Source organism: Pollachius pollachius (genome assembly GCF_949987615.1).
Source record: "Pollachius pollachius genome assembly, chromosome: 1".
In the NCBI taxonomy this organism is placed as follows: domain Eukaryota; kingdom Metazoa; phylum Chordata; class Actinopteri; order Gadiformes; family Gadidae; genus Pollachius; species Pollachius pollachius.
The window spans coordinates 49,886,119-49,904,076 of NC_136934.1; the positions used below are offsets into that span (position 1 = coordinate 49,886,119).

A 17,958-nucleotide genomic window follows, 5' to 3' on the forward strand; every position below is an offset into this window, starting at 1 on the left:
TTAAGCCATTTGTTCATGGGTCAGGTTCCAGAAGTTCAAGGTGTGGGAACTGCAATTATTATTATTTTATTGTTATTAATAACTATGTTACAGAACACTTTGCTGATATATGTATGCACTCTCCTACTTCACTGTCTGATGACCATGGCAGTTTTGAAATCTTTGTCTTGGTGTTGGCTATTAGCCAGTATCCTGGTCCATACCTAGGGCTGGTTCGACTGGAAAGCCTTCTTGCCATGCGTCATAAGTCAGTTGGTTAGATTCTCAGATACAAATTCCATGTTTTGTATTGTTTAATTTGTTGTTTGTTAACCCTCGTTTGTCTACACAGTTTCTTTGAAATCACAATTACATTTACATGTCAGTGTAAGGCCTTATATTATACTGAAGCTATGCTAAGCTATGTATTGTTCCTCTCACTTTATCTTCAGCCAATGAGTACTGCTCCTTCTCACCAGCCCTTGGAGCAGGTGGTGGAACTCCATTCTCGTCCACAGGAGAAGGAAACATCACAGGCGTCGTGGCAGTCTGGGAGCACCCTGGTAATTACATTACTGGGTAAGACAACCTGTACCTCTCAGTCTGACTACATCAACACTAGATTACCACAGAGAACAGCTTGTCTGGCAAAATGGAGGCATGTCAGTTTGACCCTCTGCTCCTCATGGTCAAGAAATTATACATTAGACTAGAGCAAGACTGTTCACTCCTAAACCTCTCCCATGCTGTGAGTTTGTGTCATATTTATGAATAACAACATTTTAGGAAACCCCCTCTCCTGTTTAATATGATCTTTATAGTTTTGACTATAAATCATTGTTGTTGTTATTATGACCACTATCATTAAATATTCCTATAGTGGGTGTATGTGTGTGTTTGTGTGTGTGTGTGTGTGTGTGTGTGTGTGTGTGTGTGTGTGTCTGTCTGTGTGTGTGTGTGTGTGTGTGTGTGTGTGTGTGTGTGTTTGAGTGTGTGTGTGTGTGTGTGTCTGTGTGTGTGTGTGTGTGTGTGTGTGTCTGTGTGTGTGTGTGTGTGTGTGTGTGTGTGTGTGTGTGTGTGTGTGTGTGTGTGTGTGTGTGTGTGCGTTTGTTAATTAATGCACTTGTGCTGCGCTGTTACACGGTTTTCCCATGTTATCTTTTTCTAGTATCCAGTTGTGGCATGGCACGAGGTGCGGCCATGTTTTCAGTCGCGGCCGCACCAGTGAGCACCAGAGATTGGATCTATTTGAAGGAGAGGCCATTATTCAGGTTAAAATGCGTCCATCATATGGTCTTGTCAATAAATGTCCTGGTAGCCATTGGTACATTTTGCATATTGGCCTTATCACTGTACTTTGCACTTCTGTTTCACTTCCATAATAATGATTTTGATGTATGTGTGTTAATATTACAGATGTCTGGAAAATACAAACGATACAACTATATCTATCAGTCGATTTTTGTGACCAACAAAGGACGTGTTCTCAACACAGGCCAGCCAGTTCAGGTTCTCTTTCCTTTTTTCATTTTCCCTGTTCATTCTTATCTATATTAATTTTTACAATGAGCTATCATTTTAAAAACGACAACTGAATTGCTTCCTGTTTTATTGTATTTTTCTCTGTTTTTGCATATGTCCAGCCATTACAGGTTCTCTTTCATTTATTTATTTCCCTGTCCATTCTTATCTTTTTTGTATTGAGTTATAATTTAAATCTTTTTTTTTTTTGCAGACTTCCTTTAACGTTTACCCTAAGCATGCGGAGGCGGAGCTTCGGATGTTGAGTGGGCGGTCCAATAGCGCTGGGATCACATCACTGGGAGCCCATTGGGGGAAGGTCTATATGGAGGGCCCAATGGAGGCGGGACACAATGGAGTGACTACTTATCAACCATAAAAATCTGATCTCACTTTGGTGTTTCTATGATTTCCTTTTTAAAAATAGAGCACAATAATCATAATCAGATCATTGTTTATGTGGAGTGATTAGAATGAAATCAGGGATGAGTTGTGAGATGGGAAAGTTTAGACCGCTTCACTAATGGTGGTAGTAATGGTTTAGGCGTCATTCTTATATTGCAAGTTAAATCCTAACAACTACTTATTTTAACTATAAACTAGTCTCTAAATTGTAAGGCCTATTAAAGTTACCAAAATCGAATATTTTGTTGTCTTCAAGAAATCCTAAGGACTGCCACAACATTCCTCCCACAACATATTGTAGGCCTCAAAATGAAAACCCTCCGTGGCCAAACTGTGTGTGTCCCTTGTTTTGCTTAGTTTGACGTCATATTAAATGTCATGTGTGGAAAATCAATAAAATAATAACGGGACCACAAATAATGCACGGCTTTAAAACCATCATTTGTCACTTTGTCAATACATTTTATTACAAAATCATGTGGTTTTTATATATATTTTAATAATAATCTTTATGACAAATGATTATTTTATGATAATCTGCCATAAAGATTTTAATAAAATTGTAATAATCTTCATGGTCTATTGCTTTTTTGTACCTGTATTTGAAGGATTTCATGCTGCGGAGAGAGTTGTCAAAATAATATATATATATATAATTTTGTAAAGAAAACACATTTTGTTAATAAAAAGTATATAGATCAAAAATGTAGTCTTCTAAGCCTTACGTTTTTTGGGATCCGATTACTATTTTATTGATCGTCCACACATGACATAGAATATGAGGTCAAAGAAAAACAAAACATGAGGCAAACACAACACAAAACCAAAGCCATCAAATGCCTCTGAGTAGTTTTAAGTTCTAAAGCTTATGAGGATATTTAAATATGACTTGAATTGGCCCCATGAATGTGTGGCACAGATAGCTCCATGTGTATAATGTGTATAGTAGATTCAATTGTATTTGTAGAGAATTGGCGGGATGGAAGATCGAGAGCAGAGACATCATTCAGTTAGGCAAGGCAAGTTTATTATAAACCACCAATCAAACATGAGGCCCTTCATAGTGCTTTGCAAAGAAATAATTCAGGTACACATTTTTTAAGGACAATCATTAAAAGATCGTTCTAAACAGAAATGTAGTGAATACCTTTTTAAGCAATGATTTGAAAGAATTTAGTGTCGAGGCAGATCTCACGTGTATCCAGGAATGACCCCTGAAGGAAATGGTACAATTTGCAGATGGATGGATTTCAATTGGAGGCGTACAATATGTTCTGGGAGCAACGTTGTGGTGGATGGTGCGGTTGTTATGATTTCTTGAAGACAACAGAGTATTTGATCACTTTGGGCCACTAAACACCTTTTTTTACAAATCAAATAAATCAAGATAGGCTTATTGTAACTTGAATACGAGTTTAATTTAGAGACTAGTGTACAAGTAAAATAAGTAGTAGTTTCGATTTTAGTTTGCAGTACAACAATGAAGCCTAAACCATTATTACCAACATTAGTGAAGTGTTCTAACCATTCCCAACTCCCAACTCATCCCTGTGTTCATTCCAAACACTCCACAGAAACAAAAATCTGAATATGCTTACCATGCTTTATTGCTAAATAGGATATCATAGAAACTCAAAAGTCCAATGTACTTATAAACGTGTAGTTCAATTAATTTTAAGCTGTTCTGCCAACGTGAGGCCCTTTGGATTGACTATCCCCCAATGGGCTCCCAGGGATGTGATCCCTACGCCGTTGGACCGCCCACTCAACATTCGAAGCTCCGCCTCTGCAAGCTTGGCGTAAAGGTTAAAGGAGATCTGCGAAAACAGAAAAAAATGATAAGGAAATCAGACATAAATGAAATATCAATAAGTCAATACAAAAAAGATAAGAATGAACAGAGAAATAAATAAATGAAAGAGAACCTGTAATGGCTGGCCTGCGATCAGAGAACGCCCTCTGTTGGTCATAAAACTTAACTGATAGATGTAGTTCTCTGGGTTGTATTTTCCAGACACCTTTAATATAAACACACAAACATCAAAAGCCATCTCATTGTTATAGTAGTAAAACAGTAGTGCAAAGTACAGTGATGAGGCTTTTATGAAAAATGTAGCAATGGTTGCCAGGACATTGATTGACAAGAACACCAGTTGAAATTCGGGTTCTGGTTATTCAAAATAATAAACAATATTATATAAGAGTTTATTATTTTTCATAATGTTTTGTTGACGTTTGTGTAATGGTTGCAAACTTTGTTAATGTTATTTGATGTATTGTAAATGTTGTATATATCCTTTGCTTAATTGAACTGTTATATGGCCATCCAACCATAAGGGGGCGCAATTAGGTGTTTGCGGGTGAATGTGGAGAAGGCGGGAAGGGGGGAGGAAAGGGAAGACGTGCTGGAGGTAGGAGAAAAAAGACGTTTGTGGGACGGAGCACCTGCTTGTGATGGAGTACAGTCTTGTTGAAGGCTGATGACATATCAGCAACCCATAAGATTCAAGATTGTGTCTGGTAAACGAAAGTAAAGTTCAACACGAACTTGAAAGCTTCACCGGACCGGTTCACATAAGTCCCGGTCAGTTAATTGACAGAAGTAGCTGAACAGTGGCCGGCTAACTAACGCAGCTAGCGACGCTACTGCCACGGGGTTTCCGAGGGACCGCCGCACGAGATAGCGGGTGTGACCACGCGGGTGGGCTGACAGGGCTCGGGCGAAGGAAATCACGCGACAAGCAGTGAGGAGCGCCTGTGTCCTTTCCACGGACTTCCTCAGTACTTTCCCAGTACTCTCACGGACCTTCAAGGACGCCCATCGCGTTTTACCTGGACGTGTGAGTAGGCGACCGAGTTCTCTTGGCTCGGAGGAGCGAAGAGGGCTATTCTTACAGGCCTCCAACGGGGTTTTCTTTTGTAAAGGATTGTTTTATTTTGTTTCTTTTATGTGCCGGCTTAGTTAGTAATGTTAATTACTTGTAGCCTGTATGGTAATAAGATGTGCGATATGGGATCTGTGACATGCACTTATATTGTTCTCAAATAAGTAAACGTTTTAACTACTGACCCTTTTGTTGGTTGGCTTACTAAATACGTATAGTGTGGATATTGTGTGTGTTTAGTGGTTAATATTTAATAAGGGTGCTGGTGTTATATGGTTAGCATAATATAGGCAATCAAAACTAATGATTTAAGATTGATTGAAGAACCTAGGGCCTTTATTATAGGGGTAAAAGGGCTACAATAGTATAGACGCGTTTTAACCTGAGTAATGGCCTCTCCTTCAAATAGGTCCATGCTCAGTTCACTGGTGGTGACGATACCAAGAACACTGCCCCAGTCGGTGCCATGACGCAACTGGATACTAGAAATAAAACATGGGAGAACCGTGTAAAAAAGTGTAACAGCATAGAACAAACATCATAATAAACGGGGGGGGGGGGGGGGTTCCTAAAATGACGTTATTCACAAATATGACACAAATTCTTAACACGGGAAAAGTTAAGGCGTAATGAGTCTTTCTCTAGTATAGAGTATACTTTTTTGAGAAGGAGGAGCAGAGGGTCAAACTGACATGCCTCCATTTTGCCAGACAAGCTCTGTGGTAAGCTAGTGTTGATGTAGCCACTGGCTGAGAGGTGCATATGTTTTACCCAGTTATGTAACTATTAGGGTGCTCCCAGACTTTCACGCCTGTGATACTTCCTTCTGCTGTGGACGAGAAGGGAGTTCCAGTCCCTAATCCGACGGCTGAAGAGTATGAGGAGAAATCATTGGCTGAAGAGTACGTGGAGAAGTCATCGGCTGGAGCTAAAGAGAGAGGAACAATAAATAGTTTAGTCGGCATAGCTTCAGCACAATATATATGATATAAGGACTTACACTGACATGTAAATGTAATTGTAATTTCAAAGAAACAGTGTAACCAAACGGAATAAAAAAGCAACTATTGTAAAACAATAAAAATAATTGCCTTCCATCTGGAATTTTTATCTGAGTATCGGACCCTTGGACTTATGATACATGGCAAGGAATCCAGTCCAAGCACTCATAGGTTTAGACCAGGATGCTGGCTAATAGCCAGCCCAAAAACAAAGCTTTCAAAACCGTCATGGCCATCACACAGTAGTTGATACATATATGACCAAAGTGTTCTGTAACAGGGTTAGTAATAATAATATAGATATTTATAAAAAAGAACTAATAATAATTGCAGGTCCTACAACTTGAACTTCTGGAACCTGACCCAACAAATGAACAAATGGCTAAAGGAAGATCATCAGTTAAAAGTTAAGTAGCATTGAGTACCGACTAGCGGAAAAGCTTTCACAGAACCGATAAACATATTGGTAAAGTGTACTGAAACAGCAGGATGGATCTGTCACTTACATTGTGCCAGGCAGGCCACCCAAGCCGCAGCAAACAACAGGATAGAGAGCATCCTAGATTGAAGAACAGTGAGCTGTTAAACCAAAAATACCTCATTAGTATCAACAATGGGGCAAATAAAGTATGCAACTACACATTTTAAAAGATCACAACCATACATGTTGAAGATCACAGCCATACCTGTTGATGGTATCTGTGTGATGTTTCAAAGCTTTTGGCTTATTGCCTCACCTGTGGGGGGAACTTAAATAGCTAGCTTATTTTACAACCATTGTTATCTTATCAGCATTCATAAATGAAACGCAAAAGCATAAGCATTTTTTCACTCTGAAAATGTTTTAGATTGTTCAACGGGTACAACAAAAGTAAACCAGGAAATAAATGTAAAAATTCGAAGGACCATGGATGTAGTAACTGTCAGTGACAAGTGCCTATAACTATAGACTGCAATGTTACATACTTTCCTTTGGAAGCTAACTATGGATGATGTCAATGATGGAACTGAGCCTATACGCAATCATGTCAGTTTATCACTCAACGTCATATTCATCGGCACAAGAACTGTTCCAAGCTCAACTTCTTATTATTATCATCCTCTTATTTACTCAAACAAGAAGAGCCAGGGTCAGCTGCGACCATTCCTCTGTTATATGGGTTTACGTTTCATGAAGAAAGGTCGCTGCTCAGTTTTGAAGTTCACAGTTGAAATTCGTAAGGAAGTGATAAGAAATGTAACATTACACTCGGCACATTGTTGTGATGTGCATTTTAATAAAATAAAAACATTTCATATACATTTTAAATTCCTTGTTTGTTGTGTTCTTTATCAGCAGTTTATAAAGGGAGGTGTTGTGAACATTTATGATGAATTCTTGTTCATTTGGGTCCTGGGGAGACTTTCGGGTGTCGCAGTGAAAAGGTTTGGGACCCCTGCTCTACTGGGTTTTCTCCATCGGCCAGGCTCACGTCGGACATGGGTCCTGTGGAACAAAGTGGTAACCATTTCTCTACAAACCTTGAGACCTAACTTCTTCCACACTTTTTTGTTTTATACTTTGAAAATATTCTACTTTTGAAACTTAAGATTTTACAATGGAGGTCAATTGGTGGACTGCCCATTCCCTGAGACTTCGACTACTTCAGACTTCGCACCTTAGTCCCTTCGCACGAACTATCTTGGGCTTCTAAACGATTAGAAATTGTAGCAATGTGTTTTATTGTTTATTGTAGCCTACTTTATTGCTTGGCTTGGACATGGTTGTTGTTGTCATTTGGACAACTCTATCCACACTTTCAAATCCTTTTTTTGGCAACTCTCTCCGCAGCATGAAATCCTTCAAATACAGGTACAAAAAAGCAATATACCATGAAGATTATTCAAATGTTATTATAATTTTCATGGCAGATTATCATAAAATAATAATTTGTCGTGAAGATTATTCCACAAATGTGAAAATCCTGTATGATTTTATAATATATTTATATTGACAAAGTGACAAATTTTGTCCTTAACCGTGCATTTCTTGTGATCCCATTTTTACTTTATTGATTGTCCACACATGACATTTAATATGACGTCAAAGGAAATAAAACATGAGACATACACAACACAAAATCAAACATGAGGCCCTTCATAGTGCTTTGCAAAGGAAGGACCACATTTTTTTCAGAACAATCATTAAAAGATAAAAAATTTTAACATATTAGTTAAGTGTTCTGCGGCAGCAGGATGGATCTATTACTTACATTGTGCCAGTCAGGCAACCCAAGCTGCAGCGAACAACAGGATAGAGAGCATCCTAGATTGAAGAACTGAGCTGTTAAACTAAAACGTTCTCATTAGTATCAACGCCAGGGCAAATAAAGAATGCAACTACCCATTTTAAAAGAGATCACAACACTACTGTTGATGGGATCTGTGAGATGTCTCAAAGCTTTATGTTATTGCCTCCCCTGTGGGAGAACTTAAATAGTTATCTTATTTTATAACCATTGTTATCTTATCAGCATTCATAAATGGAACCTGAAAGCACAACAAGACAGAAAAATCTGACTGTTTAGTAGATACAACTGTTTTGTTTTGAGAATCAGCAGAATGAAAGATCGAGAGCAAAGTCATCATTTAGTAATGCAAGGAAAGTTTATTATAAACCACCGATCAAACGTGAGGCCCTTCATAGTGATTTGCAAAGGAAGAATTCATGTGTCCAATTTTTTTAAGGACAATCATTAACAGATCATTTTTTAAATAAATGTCAAATACAAGAAATAAAAAAGAGTAAATGTAGTGAAGAGATACATTTTTAATTAAAAGCCGTGGCAAACAGACCTTTTATTCAAGCCATAATTTGAAAGAAAAAAGTGTCAAGGCAGATCTCACATGTATCCAGCATTGACCCCTGAAGGGAAAGGTATAATTTGGCGAGGGACGGTTTCAATTGGAGGCGTACAATATGTTCTGGGAGAAACGTTGTGGTGGATGGTGCGGCCATTAGAATTTCTTGAAGAAATTGAGATAGGCTTATGGTAACTTCAATAAGCCTTGCATACAATTTAGAGACTAGTGTATAGGTACAATAAGTATTAGTTAGGATTAAGTTTGCACTATGAGAATGGAGCAATAAACATCACTACAAACATTTATGAAGTGGTTTGATTACAACCAACCCACCTCACAACTCATTCCTGTGTTCATTCCAATCACTTCACAGTAACAAAAATGTGATTATGCTTATTGGGTTCTACTGCTAAATAGGAAACCATAGAAACTCAAAAGTCGAATGCACTTTTAAGCGTTTTGTTGATAAGTAGTCACTCCATTGTGTCCCGCCTCCATTGGGCCCTCCATATAGACCATTCCCCAATGGGCTCCCAGTGATGTGATCCCAGCGCTATTGGACCGCCCACTCAACATCCGAAGCTCCGCCTCCGCATGCTTAGGGTAAAAGTTAAAGGAAGTCTGCAAAAAAAAAAAAGATTTAAATAATAACTCAATACAAAAAAGATAAGAATGGACAGGGAAATAAATAAATGAAAGAGAACCTGTAATGGCTGGCCTGCGATGAGAGCCCGACCTTTGTTGGTCACAAAGATCAACTGATAGATGAAGTTGGATGGGTTGTATTTACCAGACACCTGAAATATTAACACACTGACATCAAAATACACCTAACTGTTATAGGAGTGAAAAATAAGTGCCAAGTACAGTGACGAGGCCGACGTGAAAAAATGTACCAATGCTTGCCAGGACAGTGATTAACAAGAACATAGTATAGATGCATTTTAACCTGAATGATGGCCTCTCCTACAAATAGGTCCAATCTCTCTTCACTGGTGGTGGATCGACCGTTAACACGGCCCCACTTGGTGCCATGACGCAACTGGATACTAGAAATAAAACATTGGCAAACCGTGTAAAAACTGTAACAGCGTAGAACAAGTGCAATTAATAACACACACACACACACACACACACTCACACACACACACACACACACTCATACACACACACACACACACACTATAGGTACCTTTAATGTTGTAAAATAATGATAACAATAATGACTTATAGTCCTAACAATAAAAAAATCATATGAATCTAGGGAGGGTGGGTTCGTAAAATGTGAGAAGTTAAGGGGCCCTATTTTAACAGTCTGAAACACAAGTGAGAAAAGCGAAACGCAAGTAGCTTTGTGGGCGGTTCTATGGCAATGTTGCTATTATACCGGCAGATAAATGACTCTTGAGCCCGACGCAAATCTAAAAAGGGTCGCCCTGAAGTAGCCTAATTATCCGTAGGTGTGATTTGGGCGTAACGTGCAATAAACCAATGAGAGTGCCAGCTCCCATCCCCTTTAAGAGCCATGAGTGCGTTTGAATCAGGCGAGTTGATATTTGGACAGCGCGTTTGCAGTCTCCGATGAGACAGATGCATGACCACATGATTTTTAAACTTCAAATGGCTCAGTTTATGGCCAAATAATATGGCCTAATTCACACATGGAATAGCTTTTTCTTCCACAACTTCAGAAATACTGAGTCCTTAAAAGATTTCGCCAAAGAAAACTTAACACACATATGATATGAGGTAACTGTGGTTCTATTTAATGATATACACGCAATACATTAACAAACATCGTTTCTTACCAGTAGTTGTATGCATTATCGTTATCAACTTGTGTTCCTAATATGCATGTGTCCCCCGTTAATATACATTGCCATAGACTGTATTATGCGTTAGGTGTTCAGTTTGCGTGTGTTTAAACAGATGGATGCACACACACGCGCATCTGAACAACGCGCCACTGACTTTAAACCAGTTATTTCCTGGTTTGTGCAAAATAGCACCAGGGAGCGTTTGCGCCAGAACACGCCTCCTCCTTTCGCTGAACCGCCCCTTGGGGGCGCAAGATCATTCCCTAATTTACCGACGCGTGGCGGTGGAGGGAAAAGAACGCTCCGCGCCAGTTGCAAACTAGCAACGACACATGCGCCAGTGTAGAAAGTCAATTGCGCTGGATGCAAGATAGGGCCCAAAGAGTAGACAGCCTTGCTTTAGTCTAGAGTTAGTCTAGACTAAAGTCTTACTTTAATCTAGACTAACTCTAGACTAAAGTCTTACTTTAGTCTAGGATATGCTTTCTTGATCAGGAGGAGCAGAGGATCAAACTGACATGCCTCCATTTTGCCAGAAGTGCTGCTCTCTTTGATAAGCTAGTGTTGATGCAGTCAGACTGAGAGATACATATGTCTTACCCAGTAATGTAACTATTAGGGATCTCCCAGACTTTCACGCCTGTGATACTTCCTTCTCCTTTGGACGAGAAGGGAGTTCCACTACCTGATCCAAGGGCTGGAGAGTATGAGTAGTACTCATTGGCTGAAGATAAAGAGAGAGGAACAATACATAACTTAGTAGGCCTGGCTTCAGTATAATATTCATGATATAAGGACTTACACTGATGTGTAAATGTAGTTGTAATTTCAAAGAAACACTCTATCAAAACGAAAAAAAAATAATGCAAAAACGTATATTGCAATTAATTGCTATCCTCCTTCTGTTTGGAATTGTATCAAAGAATCAGACCCATGAACAAATGACCAATGGCAAGAAGAATATCCAGTCCAACAACACATGGACCAGGATACTGGCTAAAAGCCCGCCCAAAGAGAAAGCTTATAAAACAATCACGGCCGTCACACAGTGAAGTAGTAGAGTGTGTTCTCTAACAGGGTAAGTAATAAGAATAATAATCATTGCACTTCCTCCCCCTTGAACTTCTAGATCCTGACCCACAAACAAATGGCTAAAGGAAGTCTATCAGACTATTCAGTCCAAGTTTAAAGTTAAGTAGCATTGAGTACCGACTAGCTATCCCCAAGAGAAAACTTTCAAATAACAGAGAAGCCTAAGTATACATGTTAGTAAAGTCTTCTGTAACAGCACGGTGGATCTATTTCTCACATTTTGCCAGGCAGGCAACCCAAGCCGCAGCGAAAAACAGGAAAGACAGCATCCTAGATTGAAGAAAAGTGAGCTGTTAAACTAAAAACTTTCAACAACATAAGCTCAAATAAATGTATGCAACTACACATTTTAAAAGATTGCAACCATACATGTTGAAAATAACGCCCGTACCTGTTGATCCTATCAGTTAAGCGTCTTGTTTCCGATTTCTGTTATTTCCTCATCTGTGGGGGAACTTAAATAGCTCGCTAATTTCACAACCTTTGTGAGCTCGCCAGCATTCCTAAATGACATTCGAACAGGGGCAAAAGCTTTTTTTTCACTTCAAAAATGTTCAACAGGAAAAACCCTGTTGAACCAGGAAATAAATGTAAAAGTCTAGGAAACATTGACGTAGTAACTGTGTGCCGATGTCCTAAACGGCATTCGGTCTGCCGAACAAAGTCAAATGCTTATTTTTCAATTAAAAAATGTTCAACGGGAACAACCCAAGTAAACCAGGAAATAAATGTAAAAGTCTAGGAAACATTGATGTAGTAACTATCTGCCGATGACAAGTGTTTATTGGAGCGCCATCGGAGCCTAATAATCAAACAGAGGAAAACGCTAAAGCGTAATAATAACATACAGTCAATCATCAGCATATTATGCATAGGAACCTTTAAAATTAGTTGTAATAGGTTAACCCCTACCACCTTTTCAAGAACTTGGGGCAGTGAGATAAGTGTTCCCCAAAGCAATTTGGAGTAAATCCAAACCATGGGTTCGAGAGCAAATGCAGCTAATGCACAATTTTCAGCATTAGCCCCTAGCGAAGCATTTCTTTAAATTTACACCTTGATATAATTCCTGAAGCTATTGGCACAAAACTTGGCACACTTCTTAAGGGGGGTGGCTTCTGCCGGTGTACCTAGTTTGTTTGATCAAGATCCAAATAAGGATCTGAGTAAAGCCTAGGGCATGTGTATGACATTTTAAGAAATTTGCACTGGTTTCTGGAGCAATGTCTTGTTTTGTTTTTTCAAAAACTTCACTGTACAGAAAAAAAAATCAAGATGTACATTATGGGTACAATAGCCAAACAGTACATCCAGACACACTTTGCAGTACAAGACTAATAGGAGACACGCCTATTTTCTATCCCCGACATTCATCAGGGACGCATCATAACACTTAAAAAACGTGTGCTTCCGAGGGCACAACAAACCCAGCAAAAGAATAATGTTGTTCTAAGAGCTAAACACGAAGCAAAGCGCAGAATTCCTGTAGTGTGATCTTGACATAAAGATTAAACTGGATCTGTAGCATTTCTGGGCAAGGAGCAGCAGCTATTTCCATTGACACAGGTGGCCACAGCCTTGTAAGCAACTGCTGGTTGATCTGACCCAGTAATGTAACGGTGGGTGAGCTCCCAGTCTCTGACGACGGTGATGGACCCTTCTGGAAGAGCTGAAGCCGCGTCCAATACTATTTCCACGGGCTAGAGAGTAGGAGGAGTGTGAACTGCCTGGAGGGAGGGAGGGGGAGAGAGAGAGAGGTTTATTAGGCCTAGATTCACCATAAGATAAGTACTAGACTTACACTATACTGACGTGCTTGAGGAAGAAGTATATTACACATGTCAGTATTTTTAAGGCGCAGCATTTTTAAGAAACACTGTAGCCAACCCGTCATGTTGATAATAATAATAATAATAATAATAATAATAATAATAATAATAATAGTAGTGATGATATAAATGATGATGTCGCCAGGCAGACAGCAGTATAGAGAGCAGGTTCTAAAATAAAGAACTGTAAGTGGATTGCCTGTGTCGTGTTCTTGAAGAAAGTACTTCAATCAGGGTCGCTTTTAACTCACTTTATTTGTTAAAGTATTTCAGTATGGTAACTATGAAGCAAAAGGAGGGAATTGTATTTTACACGCATGGAGAGAAATACCGCAGAGCTATCTTCCGGCCCCGGGGAACTTTCCCCGGGGCTCTCAATTAGTCTGCTATATGTCTCTGACCTCATCTGACTCCCGCTCCCCGATTTTATCAAGTAGGCGTGGCCGATGTGAAGTAGGCGTGGCATATGTGACGTATTGGCTCCGGCTTCCTCATCTGTCTAAAGGTGCTGCAATCTGTGGCTGGAGTAGTTATTGCATCTTATATGTTGATCCTGCTCCCCTTGTGGCTATGTATAGTAATTACAGCTTATATGTTTGATCCTGCTTCCTTGTGGCTATGTGGAGGTAATGCAGCTTGTGTGTTCGACCCTGCTTCCTTGTGGCTATGTGGGGGCAGCTTATGTGTTTAAAATACGTAACACCTGAAGTAATAAGCAGTGTTGGGACTAACGCGTTATTAATTAACGCGTTACAGTAACGACGTTATTTTTGCGGTAATGAGCACTGTAACTAATTACTTTGTCAAAATCAGTAACGCGTTATCGTTACTGCGATTTAAACAGGCTCGTTACTCGTTACTTCACGTGCATAACCCAGGACTACAGTTTCCGTGGTGGACGTGAAGCGGACGTGAGTCACGTGACGCAGCGACGCGCAAGTAAATGAATTAAAACAATGGCGGCAGTCGACGACGGTCCAGGCGTTGTATTTCTCTCATGGAAATATGCACATTATTTTTCCTTTCTGACAGTAAAAGACATAAGGAATATTTTGGTGACCTGTCACCTTTGTGGAGGTTCGGAAACTCTAGCCACATCAAAAACTAGCAATTCTAATCTGATGAAACATCTTCAGAAACAACAGGCATCTACCAAGCTAGTTGAAAAAGACCCTGAAGGTAACACAGGTGATGCTGCTGCTAACGTCAGCTCCACCGACGCTAAAGGAGAAGCCACTCCAGCCAAACAACGAAAGCTTGATTTTACAAAGCCTGTTGCACAGTCTATAACCCAGACACAGCTAAACAAATGATGGAGATGTATGGACAAAGACTGATATAGACATACTAACATAGACTACTAAAGCACTTTATCCACCATTATTGATTTAATCAGTTTTATTTATCTAAACGGCCAGAGTGGAGGAAATATTATATTTGTTAAACATTAACTATGTTTGTGAGGCTGAAAGTACTTTTTATTTATTTAGTTTCTCTTTGTGAGGCTGAAAATACTTTTAAGTTTGCCCATCATTATTGATGATGAGGTCTCCAGTTGGTGGAGTTTAGCTGTTTTGAGTTAAGGTTAACTTACAAAGAACGGATAAACCTCACTGTGTTTACATTGAAAACATCTATTGTATCAGTTTTGCACTATTGATTCCTACAGTTGCTAAATGGTCTGAGGCACAGTTTAATTTTTGCACTGCCAAAACTATACTTTGTACCTGTTTCAATGGCTACGATAAATATGCCTATCAAAAGTTTCAAAACATACTGTATGTTGTGTTTTGTTGATCCACTGCTTCATCGTAGTGATACTGGGTACAATGATCAAATTTTACAGTTGTTTTGTCGAACACTATGCCACATCAACCCCAAAATAATGTGTGTGCATTTGTAGAGGGTTGGAAACAGTTGGAAACAATGGAAATATTTCATTTATTTGCACTCACACTACTACACTGCTATGGCACGTTCAGGTCACTAGGTGGCGCATTGCGCTTGTGGTAGGATAGGACTTACGTGTAAGCAAGCCAGAGGACTGGCAGCCTCCCTAGCTATCCAGTTAGGGACGTCCTTTGCCACATTAACACAATAAGATAATTTAGAAAAAAAAAAGTTACTTTCCCTAGTAACTATTTACCTTGAAAGTAACAAGTAACTTAAAGTAACTGAGTTACTTTTGAAAGAAGTAACTAGCAACTGTAACTAAGTTACTAATTTAAAGTAACTTGCCCAACACTGGTAATAAGTAATAAGAACATGCCTAATGGAATAAAAGCAACCAAGTTAAGTCAAAGTAAAAAAAAAAAGAATTTCCAAATGCTACCTGTGTGCTATCAGTGAGCCAATCAAAAGCTTTAAATCACCTCCAAACCTGTGACTGAGACTTTGATTACTTCAGGTTCCAACCCCATTGCTCTCCTGTAGTCTTTGTTTGGTTGATTAAAGGAACAAGTTATTTGGGTGTTTGCTCGAGTGTGCAAATATGCTTGTGTATGCAATAATTAAAATCAACCTAGGGACGCACAATTATGACATAATTTCACCTCATGTTGAGATATCTTTCTCATGATGACAACATATTTCCAGCCAATCACGGCGAGACACAACAAACAGTTAACCAGTGTAGTTCGCCAAACCTGAAGTCTAAAGCCAAAACAGGCTTTTATTGGTATCAAACTCATTCATGACTACAACTTCAGGTATATTCATTAAAGAATAGAAACCAACATGTATGCCAACAACTAATGGCCTGAGATTACGAAATCTGCTGATTCAGAATCCGTTTTTTTGCATCCTCTCCCTACGGACAAATCAAAAACTTGCAAATGGGCAAACATTTTCTGGGAGATATTGTGAAAGTATTTGTAAAGTTTCCAAAGCTTTGGAATTTAGAAAAAATGTAAGTCTAATGAAGATTAATACAATGGGCATTTAGGAAAATTCTAATTTCGAGCAGTATTAAAATTGTAAGCAATTTTCACATCCATTGATTTATTTTAAAAGTTGAGATAGTAGGTGTAATCAATAACATTTCAGTGAATGTGTCAGAATTAGCCACCGTTCTGCAGTCCCTTGTTCACGAAGTCACCGACATGTAAATGCTTTTATGTGTACTATTATGAACAAAATGTGAAAAGAAAGGAACCTTGTGTGAGCTTCTAAGTGAGCTTCTAAGCTTCGAATCCAGATGAAGGATTCCTGCAAAAATCTATAAAAATACAATTAAATCAGTAGTATAGTAGAAAGTATAACAAAAAACTAAAATATGAATGATAATGGAAATACATTGAAGATTCAAAGAGATTCAAGATTAAAAGGTTTTTATTTGCAAAATACTCATACAGGATGTGTAGTGAAATGTTTTTGTGACATACTCTGTATTTCTGTGCTTAAAATATAAATAAAATACAATAGAATAAAAATAGAATAAGCAAACCTTAAATGATCTGCAAAGAGAGAGCGTCATTGGTCTCAAAATGAACTGATAAATGTAGTTGGAAGGGATCATATTTACAATCCGACTGCCAGAGAATTCATGGAATGGTATCTCCCTGAGATGCCGAGAAGGAAACATTTTGACCTGCTGACTCAGAATCATGTTAGGTTGCAAAATTCCTTAGGTTGCAAAGTTTCAGACACTTTCTGGAAATATTCTGAAACCTTTTGTTGAGTTTCCAAAGCTTTTTCCAAAAAAGTAAGTGGGCGAACCGATTGGTGGTGTGCCCTCGTATTCGTGCACGGATTTGCAATCCATGCGCCCTCATCTGTTCTTTCAAAAATTGACCAGCCTTGGAAAACAATTACAATGCATGTACACACAATGCACATAAAAGCCTTGAAAGCTCTAAAGCACAAAGGTAAATCAATATCACTGATTTCACTGTCAATAAATCTAGATCAATAGAGCTCGTAAGTCCGCCCTTTCCGGGAGATCCCCATGGGACCTCTGGGCTAGGAAAATTAGAATGGGTTTCAATGGAGAGAAAGTAATTATTTTCTGGTTCCAGTCTTTATATGCCCTGGATTACACATATGTTGTTTGTGGATTTAAATGATAATTTTTCATGCAGAAAAAACTAAACATTTTCGTGAAGAAGTTTGATAATGTTGTATTGAGGCCTCGCAGCAGGCCTCATCCTCCCCTTGGAAAAAAGCGATGAAGTGGAGCAGAGAGATCGCCATGTCTGGACCAGAGTGGTGGTGACGCATATCATTGGCGTCGAGAACAGCGAAGAGCTGTAGTTCACAAAGCGGCCTCACAAAACATTATCAAACTTCTTCACGAAAATGTTTAGTTTTCTTCGCATGAAAAATTATCATTTAAATCCACAAACAACATATGTGTAATCCGGGGCATATAAAGGCTGGGACCAGTAAATAATTATTTTCTCTCTGTTGAAACCCATTCATATTTTTCGATCTCATAGGTCCCATGGGCTCTACCGGAAAGGGGGCGTGACTTCGCCACTCTATTGGATTCACACGCACGTTTACCTAATCCGTGGGCACGTTTCACCAATCTGTTTCCATGCTTAACTAATCCATGAGCAGGGATTCTTTATTTCGTATCATGTGA

The 17,958-nt window shown here is 39.0% G+C and overlaps 2 protein-coding genes and 1 long non-coding RNA gene across 3 annotated transcripts; 1 reads left to right on the forward strand and 2 right to left on the reverse strand.

Annotated features, from left to right (window-relative positions):
• The first annotated feature begins 320 nt into the window (after positions 1-320).
• LOC307081072 lies at positions 321-2,306 on the forward strand. Its single transcript, XR_013812119.1, has 4 exons — positions 321-558; positions 1,148-1,250; positions 1,396-1,488; positions 1,715-2,306. It is a non-coding gene; the product is annotated as an uncharacterized lncRNA (long non-coding RNA).
• Positions 2,307-3,569: 1,263 nt separating this feature from the next.
• LOC307091806 (zymogen granule membrane protein 16-like) lies at positions 3,570-6,451 on the reverse strand (the record flags this gene model as incomplete). Its single annotated transcript, XM_079758622.1, has 5 exons — positions 6,298-6,451; positions 5,562-5,685; positions 5,173-5,272; positions 3,831-3,923; positions 3,570-3,722 (listed from the first exon to the last, which is right to left on the reverse strand). Exons 1-5 carry the CDS (start codon positions 6,347-6,349, stop codon positions 3,570-3,572), a joined length of 522 nt encoding a protein of 173 aa, XP_079614748.1. The 5' UTR covers positions 6,350-6,451.
• Positions 6,452-8,437: 1,986 nt separating this feature from the next.
• LOC307081046 (zymogen granule membrane protein 16-like) lies at positions 8,438-12,061 on the reverse strand. The gene is made up of 6 exons (XM_079744064.1): positions 11,936-12,061; positions 11,762-11,814; positions 11,053-11,176; positions 9,585-9,684; positions 9,340-9,432; positions 8,438-9,256 (listed from the first exon to the last, which is right to left on the reverse strand). Exons 2-6 carry the CDS (start codon positions 11,811-11,813, stop codon positions 9,086-9,088), a joined length of 540 nt encoding a protein of 179 aa, XP_079600190.1. The 5' UTR covers position 11,814; positions 11,936-12,061; the 3' UTR covers positions 8,438-9,085.
• Positions 12,062-17,958: the final 5,897 nt, after the last annotated feature.

What these genes read in the sequence shown, in the direction of transcription:
- LOC307081046 (XM_079744064.1), bottom strand. Translation starts at nt 11,813, where the DNA reads ATGCTGTCTTTCCTGTTTTTCGCTGCGGCTTGGGTTGCCTGCCTGGCA. An exon ending in GGTTGCCTGCCTGGCAAAAT is followed by an intron (nt 11,177 to 11,761) that starts GTGAGAAATAGA and finishes CTTTATCTTCAG; the next exon opens with CCAATGAGTACTACTCATAC. An exon ending in CCTAATAGTTACATTACTGG is followed by an intron (nt 9,685 to 11,052) that starts GTAAGACATATG and finishes TTTTATTTCTAG; the next exon opens with TATCCAGTTGCGTCATGGCA.